The sequence below is a fragment of the Saccopteryx bilineata genome, chromosome 8 (assembly GCF_036850765.1).
Source record: "Saccopteryx bilineata isolate mSacBil1 chromosome 8, mSacBil1_pri_phased_curated, whole genome shotgun sequence".
Classification (NCBI taxonomy): domain Eukaryota; kingdom Metazoa; phylum Chordata; class Mammalia; order Chiroptera; family Emballonuridae; genus Saccopteryx; species Saccopteryx bilineata.
Window position 1 is genome coordinate 63,644,956 of NC_089497.1, and position 22,754 is coordinate 63,667,709.

Here is a 22,754-nt window from a genome sequence, read left to right on the forward strand (position 1 = left end):
AATGTGAGTCTCCCAGGGAATAAAGTTATAACGCCTCCATGATAGGAGTGTGGGGTTTGAGTACTTGTAGTGTTTTGTTTGATTTGGAATTTTAAAGCCCAATCAGGAATTAAGGTAAGTACAGGGGCAGAGCTATTAAGGAAATTGGAAAGGAACAGCCAGTCCTGGAATGTAGCAGCTCCTGTTTGATTTTAAATGTAAGTTAAATATTAATTTTTCTAAAAAAATACTCTTCTTCCAGGGAGGCCTTTTCTTTTTTCTTCCCCTCTCTTATGTTGACAGACTGTTAGTGGCTTGCCTTTCATACTTACTTACTTGGAGAAGAAAAAAAAGTCTTTAGATGATCCTATTTGTATAAGAAAAAAAAAAAGTCTTCAAAAACAGCTCCCTTGTCGCCAGCATCAACAGCAGCTGAACAGGGTTGGGTTGTTGCATTTTGAGAATTATTCCTTTCATTTCAAAGAAATCAAAGATGTTTGGAGCAAGCAAGAGCCCTGGTTACACATGATCAAAATAAACTAATATTAGATTTGCTTATTGAAAGAGGCTACAACCAATGAAGTCTACTGCTGAAGTCTGAGTACACTTTTTATTGTTCCGTAAAGATTTTGCAGGAAAGAGAAAAGTCAGCTTTGAAAAGCGAAGCTGATTTGGGGAAAATAAGAAGCATGTGAAGATCTCTCTTCTGAATTCCTTCCTGTTGGAGATTCCTTAAAGCAGGCTGGTGCCATCATGCTGTTGACTTGTATACCAAAGTCAAAAGGAAATTCAAGCTTCTGTCATGATTCATTCCAAATATAATAAAAAAGAAAGTGATTGAATCCCTTTTAAAGTTTTTGGATAAATGTTCCTGTGCTTTGGCTGTTCTCTGAATTTATAAGAAATGGGGAACAACAGAAAAATTGCAGGCTCCTAGTTCATACTTACCTTAGCAGAAACTTCAACATTTATGCTTCCAAAGGCTCCTTTTCTCAAACCATCAGTTCTTTCTTTTTACATATATATATATATATATATATATATGTAAGATATATATATATGTTTTTCTTTCTCTTTTAAAGAACATTCATAGCCCTGGCCAGTTTTCTCAGTGGCGAGAGCATCACTCCAGTGTGCAAATGTCCCAGGTTTGATCCCCAGTCAGGACACACATGAGAAGCGACCATCTGCTTCTCTCCCCCATTCCCCCTTCTTTGTCTCTTCCTCTCTTGCAGCCAGTGCTTTGGTTGCTCCAAGCGTCAGCCTCAGGCTCTGAGGATAGCTTGGCTGACCTTAGCATTGGCCCCAGATGGGGGTTTGTGGGTAGATCCTGGTCAGGGCACATGCAGAAGTCTGTCTCACCATCTCCCCTCCTCTCACTCAAAAAAAAAAAAAAAAACCAGAAAAAAATTCACAAGGCTATGTCATCTGATGCTCCATGACATTCAATGTACAGGTTTTATATTTTGGTATATAAAATTAAGTGTTTACTGCTTAGCTATTTGACCTGTGAGCCTAAATTTCCTCATTTGTAAAATAAGAAAATTGAATAATACTTGCAACATTCAAATTATGTTCTTTCCCAGGATTCTTCAACTGGTGCTACTTTAGGGTAAATAATTCTTTATTGTGGGAGGCTGTCCTGTTCATCCATGGATGGTTAGCACCATTAGATGCCAGTAGTACAATTATACTCTCCTGTCCTCATTTTGACAAGCAACAATGTCTTTGGGTGGGAAAATCACTAACTTAAACAGTGACTGTCAAACACTTGTGGGAATCAGGACCCCTGTGGTACTTGATTCTACCTCAAAAGACAGGGCCTCTATATTTTCTTATTAGTTTTTCCATATACATGTTTGACAATCACTTTCAAAAGGAATTGTATTGACAAAGTGTTTCCCAGTGTATGATTCTTGCACCAAGAGCTTCAGCATCACCAAGGAACGTGTTAGAAATGTACTAGTAAGTCAGAAATTTTAGATGGGACTCAGTTGTCTAGGAAATGACCCAAGTAAAGAAGAGGTATACTCTTGACACACGCAGAAGAACATTCAAGAATGTGAGAGAAATGGGGACGACTCTCTTTCTCAACACGCAGTTCACATCAATGGGCAGAGCATTGCTTGAAATGAACTTCTCAATCCTGCATGACTCTTACCACCATATTGCCATGAACCTTAGTCCTGATCCAAGTTAAAAGAGAATCAGATTGTTCTTCTTGGGAAGGGAAGATCTGAGGGATGGCACAACTCAGATTCATGAATCTTCAATAGTACCTGGAGCCTGAACTCACAGACATACTCTCTGAGCTATGACATTGACTTTAGACCAGCAGTTCTCAATATTGGCTTCATGTTAGGATCACCTAAGAAACTATTTAAAAATCTTAATGCTCAGGCTATACCCCAGACAAATTAAATTACAGTATTTCAGAGAGAGAGAGCCAGCTATCAGTATTTTTGCCTTCTCAGGTGATTATAATTTTCAAGCAAATATGTCAGTGGAACACTTTCTATAATGTCAAGTAGGATTGGTTCAGAAGGAGATAAAGTAGTAAGACATATAGAAGGTTTGAAAGCACATGGTGAGTTTGGGGATCAGCAAAAAGTTTGGTACAGTTACAGTTTCTGAATCTGTGTCAATGTCACTTCTCAGTTTTCCTAGATCCTTCCACCAGAAGTCTCTGCAGGCTCTAATTTCTATAGCACTTTGCATCTAATCTAATGTATACCACATTCCATCTTGTGTCAGAGTCCTGTACATTATGTCTGTTTCCTATACAACACTGTGAGCTCCCAGGGATGAAGACCCTGGCTTGTCTCTTTTCTCCCTCAACACCTATGTTGAGAGTAGGTATCCAAAGGTATGATTTTAATTGATTATATATTAAATAATGTGTAGATTATTTATATTTATACATTATATTTACATATATATGTAAATGATAATCTATGGCAAAGCATCCCCCTAGAGGAGGACTTTCTAGCCTAGTGTGCTTCAAAACCTTCCACAAGTGGATTGTTAACTCTGGACCTCAAAATCTTTATCTGAAAAGAGAGAAAATCCCTAAAAAAAAAAATGTCTGGGCAAAGGACTCAAGTGAAAATTCTGGAAAATTGCATAGCCAAAGCGTTCGGCACACACTCAGCTCCAAACTGGAGCTTTTCCATCAATGGCGTGAGCCAAATGAGTGAGGTTTGATGGGGAAAAATAATCAGAGCATGATTCTTTGGTGACCTTTGGAATTTTAGAGCCAAGGCTGTTTGTTCATGGTCAAAGTAGTTAAAAATCAACAAAATGAATGAAGGAATGAGCACGAAAATCTGGCCACCCCCTGGGCATGGTGGGGATTCCACACAAAAGCCTTCTTTAGGAAATGCCTATCAACTCCATGATCCATGTGGTTCTTTCCCATTGCCCTTCCCTCTCACTCACCGTCCCAGCAGCCAGGAAGACTTTGCTAAAATTTGCTCCAGGCACCATGAGACCACAGGAATGCCTTCAGGAGGCAGGCTGGAGTCAAGGGTCCAGCTCATAAGCTCTCAGGAATCCTTGTGAGACTGGAGCCAAAGAACAGGAAAGAAGGGAACACCTTGGCTCAGAAGGTATTTATGAGAGAGGAGAAGCAGAGGAACAGGAAAGCATTCAGCTAGTCCTTTTGCAATCTGACAGCCATTTCTGTCAGCTTTCCCATTCCTAGACCGATACTCAGTGCCTAAATCCTGGGGGGTATTGGATTTACTAAGTCGCCTTTGTTCAACTCTTAGAAGAATTCATATCTGAAAAGGATGTGATGTGTTGGGACATTTGTCTGCTGCAGGGAGGCGGGAACTGAGGCTCAGTTGCGCAAGTTCACACAGTGGCTAAACAGAGGCGGAAGTTAAGCTTCCCTCTGCTGGTCTCCGGGTTCTGTAAGACGCAGTCTCCATAAAAAGGCAGACTATTTATTGCTCCTCCTTTGCCCCTACCCCTGCTCTAGTGCGCAGACACACACCCACACACAGTGGGACGAGAAAGTAAGGGAGGTCCCCCTTCTTGGAGCAGAAAGCTTTGCTTCCCAAGGCCCAGGGTTGAGGCCTTCCTTTGCCCTTTCAGAGGTCTACAAGCTGGGCCTGATCGCTCTTCTCAGGCCTTCACAGCAGAGCCAACTCGAACGCTTTCCTCCCAGCCTGAGATGGAGCGTCAGTGCTTCTGAAGGTGAAGGCGTCTGCACACTGCGAGGTCAAGTCAGATTCCAGAAAATCAGAACCCTGACCTGAGGTGGAGCTTCTTTCTCTCCAAAAAGGGAATAATCATATCCATTCTGGAATCTAGAAGAGAGACCACGCGTAGAGCTTCGGCCGGCTGCCCTCAAGCGGCGCTCGCTCTCTGGCGGGCACTCGGGTGTGCAGCCCTTGGCAATCCGGCGGCTGCGGCCCGGAGCCGGCAGGGCGCGCGCTGAGCGCCGGCGAGAGGCTCGCGGAGGCTCGGGCAGCAGGAGGAGCGTGTGAGCTGTGGGCGTCCCTTTAAGAGCTGCGGGCCGACCGGCCTCCGCCTCTCAGTCCTCCGAGCGCCGGCGGTCACCTGGGGCTCGCGGGGCAGCCAGATCGCGACAGAGCCAGCGCTCTCGCGGCCGGGGGTGGGAGAAGGGGCCGGGACGCCAGGTGCCCGGAGCGGTCTCGGGAGCGTGGCCGTCCTGCGTCTCCCCGCGGCGGAGGATGCGGGAGCGCATCTGGGCGCCGCTGCCTCTGCCGCCGCTGCTGCTACTGCTGCTGCTACCGCCGCGGCCACTGTGGGGCGGCCCCCCGGAAAGCCCGCGTCCGGAGCCGGAGCCCGAGCCCTGGCCTCTGCAGCCCTTCGACCTGCTCTACGCCAGCGGCGTGGCCGCCTACTATAGCGGGGACTACGAGCTTGCGGTGCGCGATCTGGAAGCGGCGTTACGCAGCCACCGGCGCCTGCGGGAGATCCGCACGCGATGCGCCCGCCACTGCGCCGCGCGCCGCCCGCTCGCGCCCCCCGGCGCCGGACCCGGGGCCGAGCTCCCCTTCTTCCGCGCCCTGCTGGAGCGGGCGCGCTGCTACCGCAGCTGCGTGACTCAGCGCCTCGGGGGCCCCGCGTCCCACTACCGCGTCAGCGAGGATGTGCGGAGCGACTTCCAGCGCCGAGTGCCCTACAACTACCTGCAGCGAGCCTACATCAAGGTACCCAGAGCGCGCACCTAATGCTTCCTGCGGCTCCAGGTGCTCTCTCGAGCCCTCCCCGCTGTTCTTGTTTCCTTGCCGTATTAGTCTCTTTTAATCGTAATTTTAAAAGTCATTAAATTTCTTGGGGAGACATTGATTAGTAAATTATATAGGTTCCATCCAAAATCACGTCTCTTCGCATCACCATTTATATCCTCTTTACCCTCTTCCACTCCCCCCCATCTCTTTTTCCTTCTGGTAATCACCATACTGTTATCTATGAGGTTTTTTTAAAATCCTTTTGCCATTTTAGCTAGACCGCAATCCCTCTCGCCTCTGACAGCTGTCAATCTGTTCTCTGTATCTATGAATCTGTTTCTATTTGTTTGTTTGTTTTGTTCATTAGATTCCATATACAAGTGAAATCAAATGGTGCTTGTCTTTGACTGGCTTATTTTACTTAGCATAATAACCTTCAGGTCCCTTCATGCTGTCCCAAGAGGTAAGATATCCTTACACCCCCTTTTTTAAAGCCAAGTAGTATTCCATTGAGTAAATGTACCATTGCTTTATTTAGAGAACCCTAAAGATTCACAAAAACAAAACTATTAGAATTGATAAATGAATTCAATAAAGTGGCAGGACACAAAATAAATACCCAGAAGTCAGTTCCATTTTTATACACTAATAATGAACTATTAGAAAGGGCATCTAAAAAAATGTTCCCATTTACAATTGCATTAAAAACAAAACAAAATAAAAACCTTGGAATAAATTTAACCAAGGTTGTAAAAGATCTGTCCTTGGGGAAATTATAAGACACTGAAGAAAGAAATTGAAGAAGATACAGATAAGTAAAAGCATATACCGTGTTCATGGATAGGAAGAATTAACATCATTAGAATGCCCATAGGATCCAAATCAATGACAGAAGCAGAACAAGTATTCCAAAAATATATATGGAACCACAGAAGACCCCAAATAGCCACAGCAATCTTGAGAAAGAAGAACAAAGTTGGAGGAATCACGCTGCCTAATATCAGACTACGATAAGGCCATAGAAATCCTTGAACGTTTTTGGCTTGAGTTTTTGGCTTCAAGTATCAGGTGGCATGACGTCTGTAATTAATTTCAGATGAACCTGGGCAAGTCATTAGGTCTATTCCATCAACCATTCTCTCTCAAAAAAGACCGTACTGATACGGTGTTTAAAGTTTTCACTAAACACTAACTCCTGAGACTTTGTGAGAGCTGAGTCAGCATAAGGTCATCTCTCGTTTCACTCCTTGATGTAGCCTCACTCCCATTTCTTTGCTGTCTCCACTCCTTCACCCCACCTACACACTGGTTGGCACCTTTTCTCTGAAGTTTAAAGGAAAGCATTCTCAAAATGGAGGAGTTAAAAGTAGGTTTACTCTGAAACACATTTTTCTCTCTTCTCCCCTGCATCTACAAAAAATTAAGATCAAAGGTTAAAGAGAAGGAATGCTTGGAAGAGGTGAAGTCTGTGTGAGGCAATCTCACTGAGGCTTCCAGTTTCTGGAGGTAAGCTTTGAACTGGGTTATTCAACATCAGATGCCCACTGCTCTCCTGTTTTTATTTTTAATTTTATTTTTTTTGTATTTAACTTGCCTGAACTTAGTGTCAGGAGGTACACTAAGTGCATATTAACATTTCCCCCAAATCCACAATTTTGAAGAACTATCTGGTTGCTTCAGCAGAGAGAATTTAGCTTGTGTTTCTCAACCCCACCCCCCTCTCACTCACTCACTTTGCTCTTAACTTGCACCGTCTGCCCCCCCACCGACCCTTCTGCCTTTCTATGGCAGTGTATCATGTCTCTTCTACAGCTGTTGGAGAAATGGCAGCTCACAGTCGCCAGTGGCCCATGCTGCGTTTCTGGGGTGGTAAAAATACACACCATGTTCATATATATATATATATATATATATATATATATATATATATCTCCAAATGCTTTTTGTAGCTCTTCCCTTCCAGGTGATAGGGCTCAGGAGATTTGCAGTTGTCAGTGGAGTTCAGAAATCATAACAGAGACAAAGTCTTATCTCCCAGGGCTATGGCTAAGGTGCAGGAGTTCACTGTAATTATTCTGGGCAAGAAATAAGGAGTGAGCTTGATCCTCTCCAGGATTGGTCTTCTAATTCCTTGTACCTCTTGATAGATTTGTAAAGGCATGTATTAAGTATAAGACTGATTTCTTCTGAATGACTGGATAGTTTTAGGTGGTCTTACAAAAATCAGTTAGTGATGGCAGGGAGGGGGCCTTTGAATACCTAACAGCTGAAGATGCACTGAGCTAGTTCCCAGAGCAGAGCGTGGGTGGTCTGTGTAGCGTAGTCTTCCCAGGAGGCTGAGATGTAAGGCTGCCAGTCCTGCTAATAGTTCTGTCACACATCTTGGGCAGATTTTCTTTTCTCAGGTCCTATAAAAATAAATAACCATGAGGTAACAAAATGTGCATTTCTTTCATAACTCTAGAAACTTTGCTTCACTGTAATGTGAACATTTATCAGTCATTCTCCTGCTTCTGTCCCCTGGTTGGAGGTCAAAGACGGTGAAGCCATAGGTTTAACATGCCTCAAATTGTTGCAGTGAATTGATTAGAGGAGTTAGTCATCCGTGGGCACCTCTGTGGACGAACTGCTAGTGTGGTCTGATGAACCAAGGCAGTTTGAAAGTTCTTTTAAAAATATGTGAATTAATGTAAAGAGAAATTACCAGTCATGTTTCTAAAAGCAGAACCATATTTGCCCCTACTCTATAGGCAATGTTTCTTGGATCCACGTAATTGATCATCTCTTTGTTGATGATTGGAGTTTGCAGGAATATTTTTGTAAATGTTGAATAAGGTATATCATGGTTTTCTCCCCTCCCGCACAATTTTAGCCTTTGCTTGGCTTCCAAGGAATTTCATACACACACCCTTTTTTCAGAGTGAAATAAAAATCTCAAATAATAATAGAATATCTTCAGGTTCTGACAAGCATGTGTCCTAAGGCGTTCATTCCCTGAAGATAAGAAGGAGGAGTTCCCTACATGTGCTTGGATATGATCATGTTGTTGTTCAATTACTTTGGACCAGTGATCCAGTTTGCACTTGAAAAAGATAATCTTGGGCCAGATTGAATTCAGTGAGAATTTTGCAGCCAAAATTTGTGAATTGCAAATCTTTTAATAGAGTCAGAACTTAACAGGCTTCCTAGAGATAAGGAAGTACAGTTACTCTCAGCCAGGGCTTTACAAACTGTGGTAGCTCTTGGAAGATGCTACCTCCCCCCCCCCCCCAATCCTGAATAGTGAGCCGCTGATGGAAGCAGCTCCTTTATGCTGACATGTTGGAAAAGAATTAAAGTTTGTGAAATCTGAGTGTGGTCCAGATCCATCTCTCATTTCACAGAGAAAGGGAGATTCAGAGAGGTGAAGGGGCTTGCCTACTGTCTCATGCTTTGACTTGATGAAATGAACACAGGACTGGGATTCAGGAGTCTGGGCTCTGTCAGTATCTGATGCCCATGCCTGTGCTGTGCCCACTGCCCCATGGGGCCGCCTCAGGTCCCAGGGAATGCTCTAGTCTCCAGGGCTGTCCTTCTGCCAGGTTTGGACAGCTCCGGGATGAGCCAGTCCTCATCCTGCAGAATAACAGACACACACTGCATTTATTTTAAGGCCTGCCTTGTGGATCTTCCTTAAGACCTGGCATGTTGGGAATTAATCTGAACAGCTATGAGGCAACAGTTTCACCTGGCTCTTAGCATACTTTATTGTTTTAAGGCATGGCAAGACTATTTGAATTTTTGATTTTTATCACTGCTGATTGTAAGATATAACTCATGATTCATAGCCTAAACCCTAGAATAAAGATTTTATCATAGTATTCTCTGGGAAACCTTCCGTGGTTTCCCCTTGCTACCATAAAAATCCTGTTTAGTTTAATGCAGCATCCACAGCCTGGCTCCCCTTCACTGCACCAGCCCCCCTCATCCCCGCTACTCCCTAGCCAGATCAAACAATGGATGCCTGGTCTTATATGTCTGACACTTTTGCACATCTGGGCTTTGTTTATTCTTCTTTGGGAGGCATGTAGGCTCTGGAATGGGACAGTTCGGGGATTGAACCGCAGCTCCTCAATCTTGAGTGGTGTTACTGTGAGAAAATTTCATCAAGTTTCTAAGCTTTACTTGCCCCATCTGCAAAATGGAGAAATGATTAAGACTTACCTGACAGGCTTGGGTTAGGTATCAGAGAAGATTTATGTAAAATGCTCAGGTCAGGGCCTCTTTCTCTCTAAACACTGGAGATGTGTTTCTGCTTATTATTAATTAGAATAGATTTTCCCTTTGCTACATGATTAAATGGTAACTAGACTAACACAAGGTACCTATTTCTGTGAGGTCCTCTTCCACTCCCTTTGCCACTCCCAACAATTTATCATTTCTTCCTTCCCTAAATGTCCACAATAAAGACTTTATTCCTCTCATATGGTGTTTCATTGTCAATCTTGTTTTGGGAAAATTCATATATATGTACCTGTCACCTATGTGAGCTTCTTGAGATCAAGAAGCACCTTAGTCAATTGTTACATCTCCTAAAGTACAAGTTTCCAGATTGGGATGATTATTATTAGTAATCTGGGCATTAAAAATGTGACTTAAAATTAGAGATTTGGGTTCAGTAGGTCTGAGTAGTGTCCTTAACATCTGTATTCCCCCCAAATACCTAAAATAAAGGGCGATAGAAGTTAGTGATCAGTGTATGTTGAATAAAGAATAACTTGGTTCCTTGGGTATGAAATATTGTTGAGAAAGATTGCTGTGTGGCGACCAGAGGTTGTCTCACACTAGTTACGTGGTTTCCTGGCTGTTGGGGGGCAGGAGGGGAGAAAGTCACAGAAGGTATTATAGATTGTTTGACTTGTGATTCTTTTCTCCTTTCAGATTCTGTCTAGTGTTCCACACCTCCTTTCTTCCCTCTCCATTTTTTTTCTTCCTCATTGAATTCTTATTCTCTAGAGCTGTGCTTCAGAAAACCCTTGACACCTTGTGCTTGCTTTATGTACATTTGTTTAAATGAATGAAGAGAGAGCCTGTTATTTTTCTTATCTGCATACTTTATAATCTAGAATACTTGAATGGTATCTGTTTACTCTTGCTGTTCCAGCCATTTAAGAAAGAAAGAAAAAAATAATACCTTACTGCTGTTTATTTCTTTTTTTTTTTTTAACTTAAAACAAGCCTGCCTCTGCATGCTTTATTTCTGAGTTGGTGCTTTGTGATATTTAACCTCTGGTTTTTCCTCTCAGGGTTAAAGGGGAACAAAAAAACAAAATGCATTAAATTAGACACATTTCTTTCCCTCCTGTAGTCATCTCTCCTAGACTCCCCCCCCCTTTTATTTTTTACCATAATCTATTCTGTTAGTTCCTAGAAAAGAGTAAGCTCAAAAATTTTTCTCACTTTTATTCTGCTATTTAAACTTCTTTCTTTTTCTAGACGAATGTCTGCCTTAACAACAACAAAAATTGAAACCTGGGGCCCAGACTACATGATGTAGATACTGTTAGCTCAGAATAAAAACCTTTCCCAAATCCTCTATTTAAATCTTTTTTTAACCTATATATGTACATTGTGTGCCTTTTGTTCCCCCAATTATTTCAAATTGGAAGTTGATTTTATGCCTTTGTGAAATAGCTGTTCTAAAATCTTCCTAAGTGGTTATTTCCTCAGGGGGTGAAGCATATTTTTTTTTCCTTCTCACAATTGGTCCTTTTTGGGGGCTCGAATCATCAAAATTCCTAAGTCACCATCTTTCTGTCCCTCTCCCTAGAAAAGAAACCTGACTGATTCTTTGTGTAGACATCTCTGCATTCATTGCAGTTACAAATAGTGCCACAGAGGTTTAAAATTCAATTAACTGAGGGTAGTAACTGCTTACAAATTTTCTCCTATCTCAGTCTGGTGAGTCAGGGATTCCTTTACAGCTTTTAATAAAGCAAAGTAGTAAATGCCTCATGTCTCTTCACAGATCCCATCTTTAAGAATCAAATGTATTCTGTCACTAATATCATTTGCTCACTGATAAATGCCAGAAGGCTAACCCTGTGGAATTCCTTTGAGAATGTTTGATGAAATGTCAGTTTGCTTCGTGGGTGGGGCTTGAGAAATTCTGGAAGGTGGGTGGATTTACCTAAGATGAAAACTCATCAGATTTGGTATAATAATGGTTCTTTTGTATTGCTAAGGAATTGAGTAAACTGTGGAGTTTTTAGAATCACAGATCTTAGAGCTAGAAGGAACTTCAAAGAGCATCTTGTTTTGCTCTGGGGTAATGAAGGAGGAGGAATAAGGGAAGGAAGGATAAATCCCATATTTTGCTCAAGAAATATGGTCTAGCAAAGGTGGAGAATGGTCATTATTGCAACTGTAAAAGTTACAGCTTGAAGGACCCTCAGAGATTATCAAGAAGTCTGTCTCTGTCACTTAATAGTTAATAACACTGGCCTCACAGCTTCCATGACAAATCAAGGTGGGTCAGCAAGAAGAGCTGGGTCCAGAATGCAAGTATTCCAACTTATTGTCCAGGGCTCTTTCCAGACTCTGTGTCATGGCCATGGCTACCTGTATGTGAACAGGCATGGCAGATTCTATAAAGGGGCAGTGGTGCAGCTGAGACCTGCAGTTGACCTTTGGCCTTCCGAAACAGGCAGACACAAGATAGAGCTTCCTGCACTGCTCTGCCCACCTTACCTTTTTTTTTTTTTTACATGCTACATAGAGCATTCAGCCAAGAGTCACAGTTGTCTGGTGGAAAATTTTACATTTCTCACCAGGAAAAATAATTTCTCCTGTCTTTTTATTTTCCATTTAGCTTTTATCTTATAATTTATTTGCTTTCCTTTCATTTATCCTTCTTTATCCACTGTCTGATTTTTGAGCTATGTAATTTCCATGAGACCTGGCTCTCATTTGCCAAATGGCCCGGGCACATCATTTAAAACAATGATTTGGATTCAGCCTTTCGAGTGGCATACTTGAGTGCTGTGTGTGTGATTTCCAGATCTTAGAACTGCTGAAGGCAACAGACTATTGTTGGAAGAAGCCAAGTTTACTTGACTGCACTCATTACTGCTTTACTTCGTTTTCTATACTTACTCTGTCCCTATTCCTCTCCTCCCCCACTCCCATTCCTTGTCCTGTTGGTGACCTACATGTGAAATTACATCTGGAAAGGAGAGGGTTGTGGGGATTAATAGAGGGAAGAGAAATGCAGGTAGTGGTAGAGGCAATGTCAGGTTTCTGGCTTTAATATAATGAAGGCCACAGAGCCTTTTAATTTGACATACAGATATAGGCAACTACTTATTTGAAACTCTTTTTGAGTCCTTCTTCCTCATATGCCCTGTGTAAGACTTGGGAATATGTTGGGGAAGGTGTTTCCCTTTTTTCTCAGTTCTCCATCCTTCAGCCACCTGCTCCCTGTTACATTCATGGAATATTAATTTCCCAACCATCCCATTTTACAGATGGGATAATAAAACCCAAAAGAGAATCAAGCTGTCCACATTTATTCAGAACCAAGATTCCAATTCAGGAACCCTGAGTCCAACCTCTAACATTGCTGATGACCACTACTCATAAGACCCATGCTGAAAACGTAAACTCAACAAAATTAAAACACATAGCATGCCACTGACATTATTTGCTAAATGAACTAGACCCTGTAAATGAAAGCTACCATCTCGTTATACAGTGTTATTCCTTGAAGAACTATTCTTCGCACTTCTAGAGAAAACTCAGAAAAGGGAATTTGGTCAATGCTGTTCCCCAATACACCCAATGAAAATGAATGAGGCAAAGAATCTTCTTTGGAAGGAAAATGAAGGAATAAGAGCCAGATAGAGGGAGATCCAAGATGTCAGATTTTCCAGAAGTTCAGGGCTATCAGAATGATCCTGCTGGAATTCATTATCTGCAAATATTGGATTCAATTTTTGTGCAAGTAATGGGACACTGCTGAAGATTGCAGCGTAATTATACTGGAACTCTGGGAAGGAATGGGAAAAAAGCAAAAGATATAATAAATAAACCCAAAACAAAACAGAGAAACTGTTAACAAATCCTGAATCATAATGAAGTTAATTGAGCCAATTTCGATTTATTCTTGCTTGAGTGCTAGATTTTTAGCTTCACTCTGCCAAGATCAATAGGCTTGCCTGAAGAAATCAACACATAATTAGGGCTACAGACACAGTGAATTACCTTAAAACCAAATTTGGCTGTTTTTAAAAATGATCTCAAATTATAGTATCAAAGACTAATCCAGAGCACCATACTAATTATTTCTCCACTGAAGCAAGAGCTATTTCTTAATAATATTTTTTAGAATGAATCCAGGATCAACAATCAGTATTTGATTCTCTCACATGCCAGCAGGGACAGAGACTTTCACAGTCAACCATTATTTCTATAGGATTACTACGGGTTCAGTTACACAGTGGAGTCCACAGGGTCAGTAGGCATTTAAGCTGGAGTTTCGCAACCTTGGCTTATTGATATTTGGGATAATTCTTTGTGTGGTGGATGTGCCCTGAGCATGTTAGGATGGTTAGCAGCGTTTCTGGACAATACCTAGGAGACAGCAGTATCAGCATACTTCACCCTGCTCCAAGCTGTGACAACAAAAAGTGTCTTCATGCATTGGAAAATATCTCTTGGGGATCAAAATCACCTCACATGGAGAACCACTGATTTAAACATTCAGCCATATTTAAAGTAACTGAACATTAAGTACAAAATCAATTATTTGACAATATACGCTAGCTGGCAATGTGCCCATTGATGAATCATATTTGTGAGAAAGTTTGGCTACAGCTTGACACATTTTAAGAGGGGAAATCCATTGGAAATAGAACTTCTTTCTCCAAGATGCAAATTACTGGGCTCATGTCCCATAGCTGGTCCCCCCCACCCTGGTTCCCGTGGCTGCACTCCTTCCAGCTTGCAGGGAAGACCAGAGGGCCTGGCTTCCCTCTCCTTATTCTCTGAACATGACAGGACAGGCTGCTTTAGCAATACAAACTAGCACCTTTTAGTCGTGAACTCCAAACTCGAGTTAATATATTTTTCATTCAACTTGGAAAGTACCCAAACCCAATATTTAAAAGTAATTTACTGCAACTCTTAGTTTTCTTGGGGTTAGCTCTGTATCACATATGTTCGTGGAAAGCAGCTTGACTGAAACCCAAAGTCCCAACCTGTAGAAGTGTGGAAAGTGGAGGAAGTAAGGGGTCAGAGGAAAGAAAAATGACATGTAGATGGAGCAAGAGTCAGAAGTCTCGGTCTCTTCGGGCTGCTAAGACAATACCCAGAAACTGGGTGGCTCATACACAGCAAACATTTATTTCTCATATTTCTCACATTTCTGGTGGCAGGAATGCCAACTGGTCAGAGTCCTGCTTCCTAGATAACCATCTTTCCCCTCTAACTTCACATGGTGGAAGGGCCCAGGAAGTATTCTGGTGCCTCATTTATAAGGGCACTAATTCCATTCATGAGGGTTCTGGCTTCATGACCTAATCATCTCCCAAAGGCCCCACTTCCTAATACTTATTACTGTAGACATGGAGGCTAGGTTTCAACATTTGATTTTTTTTTTGTAGGGATACAAACATTCAGACTATAACAGATTATATGGTGGCAGTTCAGGGGTGTTTTGTTTCAAAGCAATGGAATTAGATATATAAAGGACATAGAATTATTGTATATGAGATATTCTATTTAGAAAAAGCTGGAATTTTTAACTTTAGGTAGGAGAAAAGGACTAAGAAAGAAATGAAAAAAAATATTGGAAATAGAGATAATAGAATGTATGGAGAATTAATTCAGTCCAGAGCATAGGATGTTTTAAGGCTAAATTTGATTGATCATATTTTTAAGAATAATATATGCTGTGCTGAAGCTTGAAAAATCAATGTATGGTAATACATGAATTGATTTCTTTAGGGAATTTTACTATAGTTATAATTATAAAATATACTGCACCACCTCAAAGCTAAGTTCAAGTAACTTGTAGTTTTAGTGACTTTTTAAGCTAGTTAAAGGAAATGACATTATGCCATTCAGTTTTTTTTTAAATCCTTAGTGTAGTTCAACCCTCCCTTTTACAGTTTGACAAGTTACCTACCCTCCTTGTGACTCAATATCTATCTTTGGGAAAAGATAGCTAATAATAAAAATAACAATAATAAAACTACCTAATTCCCAGGGTCGATGTAAAGATAAAATGAGAAAATATTTTTGAAAGTCAAATATGAGAGATGAACATACAGAATGAAGAGTAAGGAAGATGATGAATTAAAACCCTAATAGAAGACTAAATCCTATACACAACAAAGCAAAGAGAAAATAGTCATCACTTCACACAGCTGCAATGTGTTAAACAGTTTTCCAACTTGATCAGAATAACTTCTTGGGTTTTAACTCTAAACCAACTTCTGTATTCTTAAAAGTCCTGACTTTGATTATATGACACAGAGCTTACCTATATGAACCTGTGTTTTTATCTGGAAAATAGGGATGATAAGCATGGCTACTTAACAGGGTTCTTGTGAGAAGTTTTAACAACAACAAAACAAACGAGAAAAGATTCTGGGTTCACCTAGGTCAGCAGTGCCACAGAAGTATCAATACTTGTTCCTTGCCTCATAGTTTTTAGGCAGAGGGCAAACTCGTGAGAGAAGATGAAAACAAAAAATAGGCAAATCTAACGTGAAAAACTGAGAAGATACTGACACATAGTCGGTACAAAAAACTTGGGAACACACAAAGCAAGCACTTGACCTACTCAGTTTGAGCCTCTGACTTCAAAACCGCACCTCGGAGTGCATACTGACCAGTCTCCTCTCACCGTCAGGCTAAAGCAGAAAGCCTCCTCTTAATAAAAACTTGGGACTGTTGCCTGACCAGGTGGTGGCGCAGTGGATAGAGCATCGGACTGGGATGCGGAAGGACCCAGGTTCGAGACCCCGAGCTCACCAGCTTGAGCGTGGACTCATCTGGCTTGAGCAAAGAGCTCACCAGCTTGGACCCAAGGTCGCTGGCTCCAGCAGGGGGTTACTCGGTCTGCTGAAGGCCCATGGTCAAGGCACATGTGAGAAAGCAATCAATGAACAACTAAGAAGTTGCAACGCGCAACGAGAAACTGATGATGGATGCTTCTCATCTCTTTCCGTTCCTGTCTGTCTGTCCCTGTCTATCTCTGCCTCTGTAAAAAAAACCCAAAAAAACAAAACAAAACTTGGGACTGTTTATTTGTGGTGTCGTGTTGAGAAAAGTCCTTTGCTCTCTTCTCCACTACAATTTTCAACCGTCTGATTTCACAATTTCCATGAGATTGTAGGCTCTTCTTTATATTTTTCAAAAAAATGGGACTCTTTGCAAATACATTCATTCCAAACCTATCTGTTTCGTATTAATAGATAAAATCTCTCCCCCAAACCAACACATCTTGAGAGTTTTAAATCCCTGTAAGGCAGCGGTTCTCAACCTGTGGGTCGCGACCCAGGCGGGGGTCGAACGACCAAAACACAGGGGTTGCCTAAAGCCATCGGAAATACATATTGACCCCTGTGTTTTGGTCGTTCGACCCCCTGCCGGGGTCGCGACCCACAGGTTGAGAACCGCTGCTGTAAGGCTTTCCCCCACCCTGATCTTGAGTGCCCATGGGAGATGGCCTAGGTTTGGAAATCAACAAACAGCTTACACGAAAAACAAAAATGAGCCTGTTCTTGTATAACAAGTAAATGAGGGAGGAGCTCAAATAAAAATGTAGAGAGTTATGAGTGTAGAAATCAAGCACTTTAGTCTGTGTCCCAAGTTATGTCACTCATTTTTTCTCTAGGTCTTGAGGTGTCCATTTGGACAGGGCAACATTGGACCAGATGGTTTATAAGAGCTCTTTTTATCTCTGCCAGCCAGAGACTCTAAAATAATTGAGTGGACTGGCACAGCCAGCCAACAATCTACCTATGGAAAAAAAATGAGATAATGTATGGAACACAAACTAGAATGGAGATGAAAGGAGTTTAAAAAAGCCATAAAAAGGCAGTACTCCCAGTGTGTCTGAGGCTAGTCTTCCTCTTTGGACAGTCATTTTACAGGAACGCTATCAAGAAGGCCACACAGGTGTCTAATTTGGTGGTGCTTTATGAAATGCAAGATAAACTAGGGCATGGTCAGGAAGGACAAAACAATAGATAAAGGACTCATAACTGTTTTATGAGAAACAGTTGAAATAGGGATGAATAGACTAAACAAACAAACAAAAAAGGGTTTTAGAAAAGTCATCTTCGCAGACAGTTATTCTTGATTTTAATGGCACCAAGCAATTGAAGAGCTAGGACCTAGTAACAAGTTACAGAGAACTTTCTCTGTAACTTTCCTACCCTGGCATCTGTTCAGATATAATAAGGAACCTGAGAAAAAAGTATTTGAGCATGAGTCAGACAAATGCTTAACTCCTGGGAGGTTATAGTTAATGTTCAGGCATTAAAACAAAGTTGAAATAGATAAGATTTAACATATTTTCCAATCCAGACTTAATAAGACTCTATTATCTTTTTAATTTAAGTTTATTTATTGATTTTCAGAGAGGAGAGAGAGAGAGAAAAAGAGGGAGAGAAAGAGGGAGTGGAAGCTGGAAGCATCAACTTACAGTAGCTTCCCTATATATGCCTGACCAAGCAAGCCCAGGGTTTTGAACCAGCGACCTCAGCATTTCAGGTTGATACTTTATCCACTGCACCACCACAGGCAAGGCAAGGCTCTATGATCTTATGAAATGAGAATTTGTCTTATACCCACAGATGGTGGCTCATTGAAGACTTTTTATAGGAAAAACAAACATACAGTTCTTTATCCTGTTTCTTAATTCTGGTTGATATAATCTTAGACCAGAGTTACCAGCACACTTTCTATAATTCAAAAAAGGAAGGAGGAAAAAACAAGTACCAATGCCTTACAACACACGCAGGAACACACTCTCACAGAATAGCAGTAACAACATCCACGTGTATGATTCTGTGTTAGTCTTCTGATTTCTGGCTCAAGGATCTGTGAGATAACATCTGCAAAGAATTCAGTTGTGATTAGCACACCAATGAGAGCTTTAGGTTCATGTATAATAACTGACCAGAATATGCACGCTTGGGAATCGAAAGTGGGTACACTCCTCTTAGCAAGCACATCACAATGTCCTCAGAAAACCCAATTCTATTTACAGAAATGCTTGCAGGGCAATGCTGATTCGCGTCCGCTGTGGCTATGCAGAGGCCAATCTGAAAACCTTGCCATATTCCACATTGTAGTTCAACAATTCTTAAATGTTTGCCAACAGTCACTTGTATATGGAATTGCTAGGGAGTCTGCTCAGGACTTCATATTGAAGAATATTTAAAGGACATTGAATATTGCTAGAGAATCTTTAAAGGGTCCTTTTTTTCTGGCCCCTCCTCTGTGAAGTCCCTCCTTGACTCTCTATTAGCCAGTGGGAGGAGGTGGTGCTGCCCTTGGGAGAGAGGGGAGTGGAATTCCAGGCTCTCTGCCCTACCAACTGAGCACACCTGAGATGGGCGCTCCCATTTTCATTCCCGGTGTTTGTCTGGAGTAGGGCAGTGCTGTCATAAACATTTCTATTCTGTGTGCCTAACTTTCCAGGTCCTTTAACTACAGAAAGCATGCTTTTGGGGGAAAGGAGAACTTTTTCTCTCTGCTCCCCTTGGTATTTGCAGGTGGCAGGCTTCTCCAGTCTGATCTGAGATATAATGAGAGACAAAAAGAAATCCCAGGAAATTTACCACTGTGTTCAAGTGCCAGGTCCCTAGCCAGTCTATCTTCTTGCCACCTTTCAGAGTCTCCCTGTGCTTGCCTGCTGTAGTTTGTTCAGCATTTTCAGGGTACTTAAGGGAGGTAAAGGAGAAACGAGTTTATGTCATCTTGTTCAGATCCAGAAATCTTCCTGCAGACTCTTAAACAATTTGAGTTATAATGATGATGCTGCATACAAGTTGAGTGGACTTGATCTCAAAACACTGGATTAATGATGTTAGCAACGCTTAATTGCAAAAGCCTTTATAATCTCTAATAAAAATCTCTAGTCAGCTTTCACTACCACTAAATGAAACCTAAAAAGATCAACGGGACTGTGCTATGATTCCTGTCAAGTTGTTAAGACTTCATTTGACTCCTGCTCAGTGTGAAATATCCCAGCCCTTCTGCTGAGCTGCCGCCAGTTGCCCTTGCACTTGTTTATGGGTCCATAGAGGAGATCTTTCTGGAACCCAGTTATTGAACTCTTCACACACAAAAAATGAATAGTTGTTCATTCTGGTTCATTTTCCCAATAGGACACTTAGTAAGTTTTACCTACTATGTTATGTATGGGAAACCAATTAAGGTAGGTTTTAGAATAAGAAAAAAAAAATGTTCCTCAGTAATGATCCCCTTTTCTCTTTTCAGTTGTCCCAGAACAAATATGACATTACTTTAATCCAGGGGTCCCCAAACTTTTTACACAGGGGGCCAGTTCACTGTCCCTCAGACCGTTGGAAGGCCAGACTATAAAAAAAACTATGAATAAATCCCTATGCACACTGCACATATCTTATTTTAAAGTAAAAAACCAAAACAGGAACAAATACAATATTTAAAATAAAGAACAAGTAAATTTAAATCAACAAACTGACCAGTATTTCAATGGGAACTATAGGTCTGCTTTTGGCTAATGAGATGGTCAATGTGCTCCTCTCACTGACCATCAATGAAAGAGGTGACCCTTCTGGAAGTCGGTGGGGGCCAGATAAATGGCTTCAGGGGGCCACATGCGGCCCGTGGGCCATAGTTTGGGGACCCCTGCTTTAATCAGTAGTGCCTCCATTCCTGGTTACTATGTGTGAGTCTTTCACCTAAACATTCACACATGGCTGACTTCACTGTTTAAGTCTTTGCATTTGCTACTAACTCAATAGGTTTGTTGAATTTGCATTGTCACTGCTCCTAGAGCCATGATGGTGAACCTTTATATAAAAACCCACCCACTTTGGCAGTACTGATCAACCTGGTCCCTCACGCCCGCTAGTGGGTGTTCCAGCTTTCATGGTAGGCCAATCGTGGTGCCGTTTGGTTGCTCGCTACTGCTCACAGTGAAAACTAGAACGCCCACTAGTGGGTGGGAGGGACCAGATTGACCAGCACTGCAAAAGTGGGTGGTTTTGATAAAAAGGTTTGTCATCACGGTCCTAGAGCATGAGTTATCCCTATGATGCTCTTCATAATTGGGTAATTAAAAATGCCATTCTGTGCACTTCATTATAATTTTTTAAGACAGCTCTTTCACCGGGGTACCAGGTTTATAAGTCAATGTAACAATATTAATATGAACTTGGGTGGAATATTGGAAACAGTATTTGGGTAAGGAATTAGGAAACTGGCTCTAATTCTAATCTAACTATGCCACTAACTCTGGCTTTATGATGATGGCCCTTTCTAGGTCATAGTATCTTCGTTTCTAAAATGAGGTTATTGGAATATATATTCTTGAAAGTCTCTACTAGCTTTAATATATTTTAATGTTGGATATAATATTTCTTTTGATAAAGAAAGTTATTAAATGTTACTGAACTATAGAAATCTCAGCAATTGAATTGTTTGCTCCTCAGTTTGGTCTTAATAAATTCTAGTGTCTTATCTGCAACATGTTTGATTTGTAGACACTAAAATGGTAGGCTTGGGCAATATAAAATACTGAATATATTGGAGAAGAAAGCCAAATGGGCAAGACCCTTACAATTATAGAAACAGTCATTTATAGCAGTATCAGTGACTTGAAGAAATATTTTGATCTCATCACTTAATTAAAAAAACTGTATCTCTCTTCTCTAACTTCAGTGTCAGAAAATACTTGCTACACAGTTCTGCAGACTCTCCTCTGAAATGATGTAAGCTAATGGTTTAGATTCAATTTATTCAAAATTTTTACTATTTCCTGTAATGCTAAATCAAGATCAGGATGGAAGTTATTAATACTGACTGTTCTCTATGACTAAAGCACTTTACATATTGGCATTCACTTGAGACCTCTTATTGGAAATGCACTTTTTTGGCTGCACACACATACACACACAGAGAAAAAACAGTGCTCTGTTACCCATTTTGATTTCAACACATCTTGCTGCAACACACCTATGTTCTTCTTCACACAATATCATGAATTACACCAGAACACCAAAGTCTGTTTGGCCTTTTAGTGGTAAATAAACAGTAAGTTATTCTCCACTTCTCTCTTGCATATGTACCAGTTGTCCAGATATGGTCCTCTCTAATAGTTTATCCAGGTATTAATAGAAATATCTTTATATCTATATATGTGATAGTAATTGTTCTTCCCCATTGTATTATATTATATAATATCTTGTAGAGTCATTTGAAAATAGAATTTTGTCAAAAGCTCATTCTTCTTTCTTCCTAATCATAATATGTATTATTCATTTGTAAGTTTTTAGGCAACAGTATTTACTGTAATTATTTTTGTTATAAATAGTGTAACTTTGAAGAATGCTTTTTTTAACCAGTTATTTTTACTTCTAGTGTTTGTTACTATTTATTTTCTCTAGTATTGAACTTCAGTGAATGACAAAGAAGCATGTGTCCTTTTCCTTTTGAGTTGTAACAAAACATAGCAATGATAAAACCAGAGATTCAATAATGATGAACAATATGTAAATGATATAAAGTAAGAAAGATTAAATGCTCCTTGAAAACCGAATGGTAGAGGACAGGAAACTCCCAGTGCAGTCCAGCAAACAGCTTCTATGATCATAAGACTGTTATGATTATTAAGAATATAACTGGGATTTTAATGAAAAGAATAATTAAAACAACCTTTCTAATTTAAAATACCTAAACAAGTTACTTTTGAGTCTGAAGCTGTTGTCATTTTATGTAATAAGCCATGAATTATTTGATATATTTAAAAAACACTAATTTGGAAAGTATATGAGATGGTATTTTATCAGCATCAGCACATTAAAGTCTCTGTGAAGCAGGGTTAAGTCATAGCATGGGGGGTTTGTGAGGATTTCATGAGAGGATACATGTTAGGTGCCTAGAAAAGCACCTGGCTGATGTGACATTATTATTATTATTTTCCTAAGATGTGACATTATTATCATTATTATTTTCCTAATGGACTATTATTTATTAACCCATCTCATACCTTGCCTATATGAACTAAGAAGAACTTTGACAATTGTTTTTTACAGATCTCCTTTCTTAGTTTTTAACTTCATAGCATGTGGTTAACTCTATGCTAGCGTTGTGTAAAGCAAATGGCACACGGTCTGATTCAAAAACAATAGTCTGATTCCAAAGATCTTTAAAAGAGTCTTTAACTTTTTGAAATTTAGTTTTTCTGTCTGTAAAATGGTAATACTACCAATATTTACCTATATTTAACCAGGTATACTATACAAATTGAAGAAAATATTTTGAAAATGTTCAGGTTCTATACAAATGTAATGTAAAAGCGAAGTATTT

General features: G+C 40.6%; 1 protein-coding gene across 1 annotated transcript in view; it reads left to right on the forward strand.

The window, feature by feature from the left end:
* The first annotated feature begins 4,533 nt into the window (after positions 1–4,533).
* Positions 4,534–22,754, forward strand: part of P3H2 (prolyl 3-hydroxylase 2) — a 182,959-nt gene continuing 164,738 nt past the window's right edge. The window contains exon 1 of the mRNA XM_066241309.1: positions 4,534–5,162. Coding sequence (XP_066097406.1) covers positions 4,680–5,162 — 483 coding nt within the window. The 5' untranslated portion in view covers positions 4,534–4,679. The remainder of the gene's footprint in view (positions 5,163–22,754) is intronic.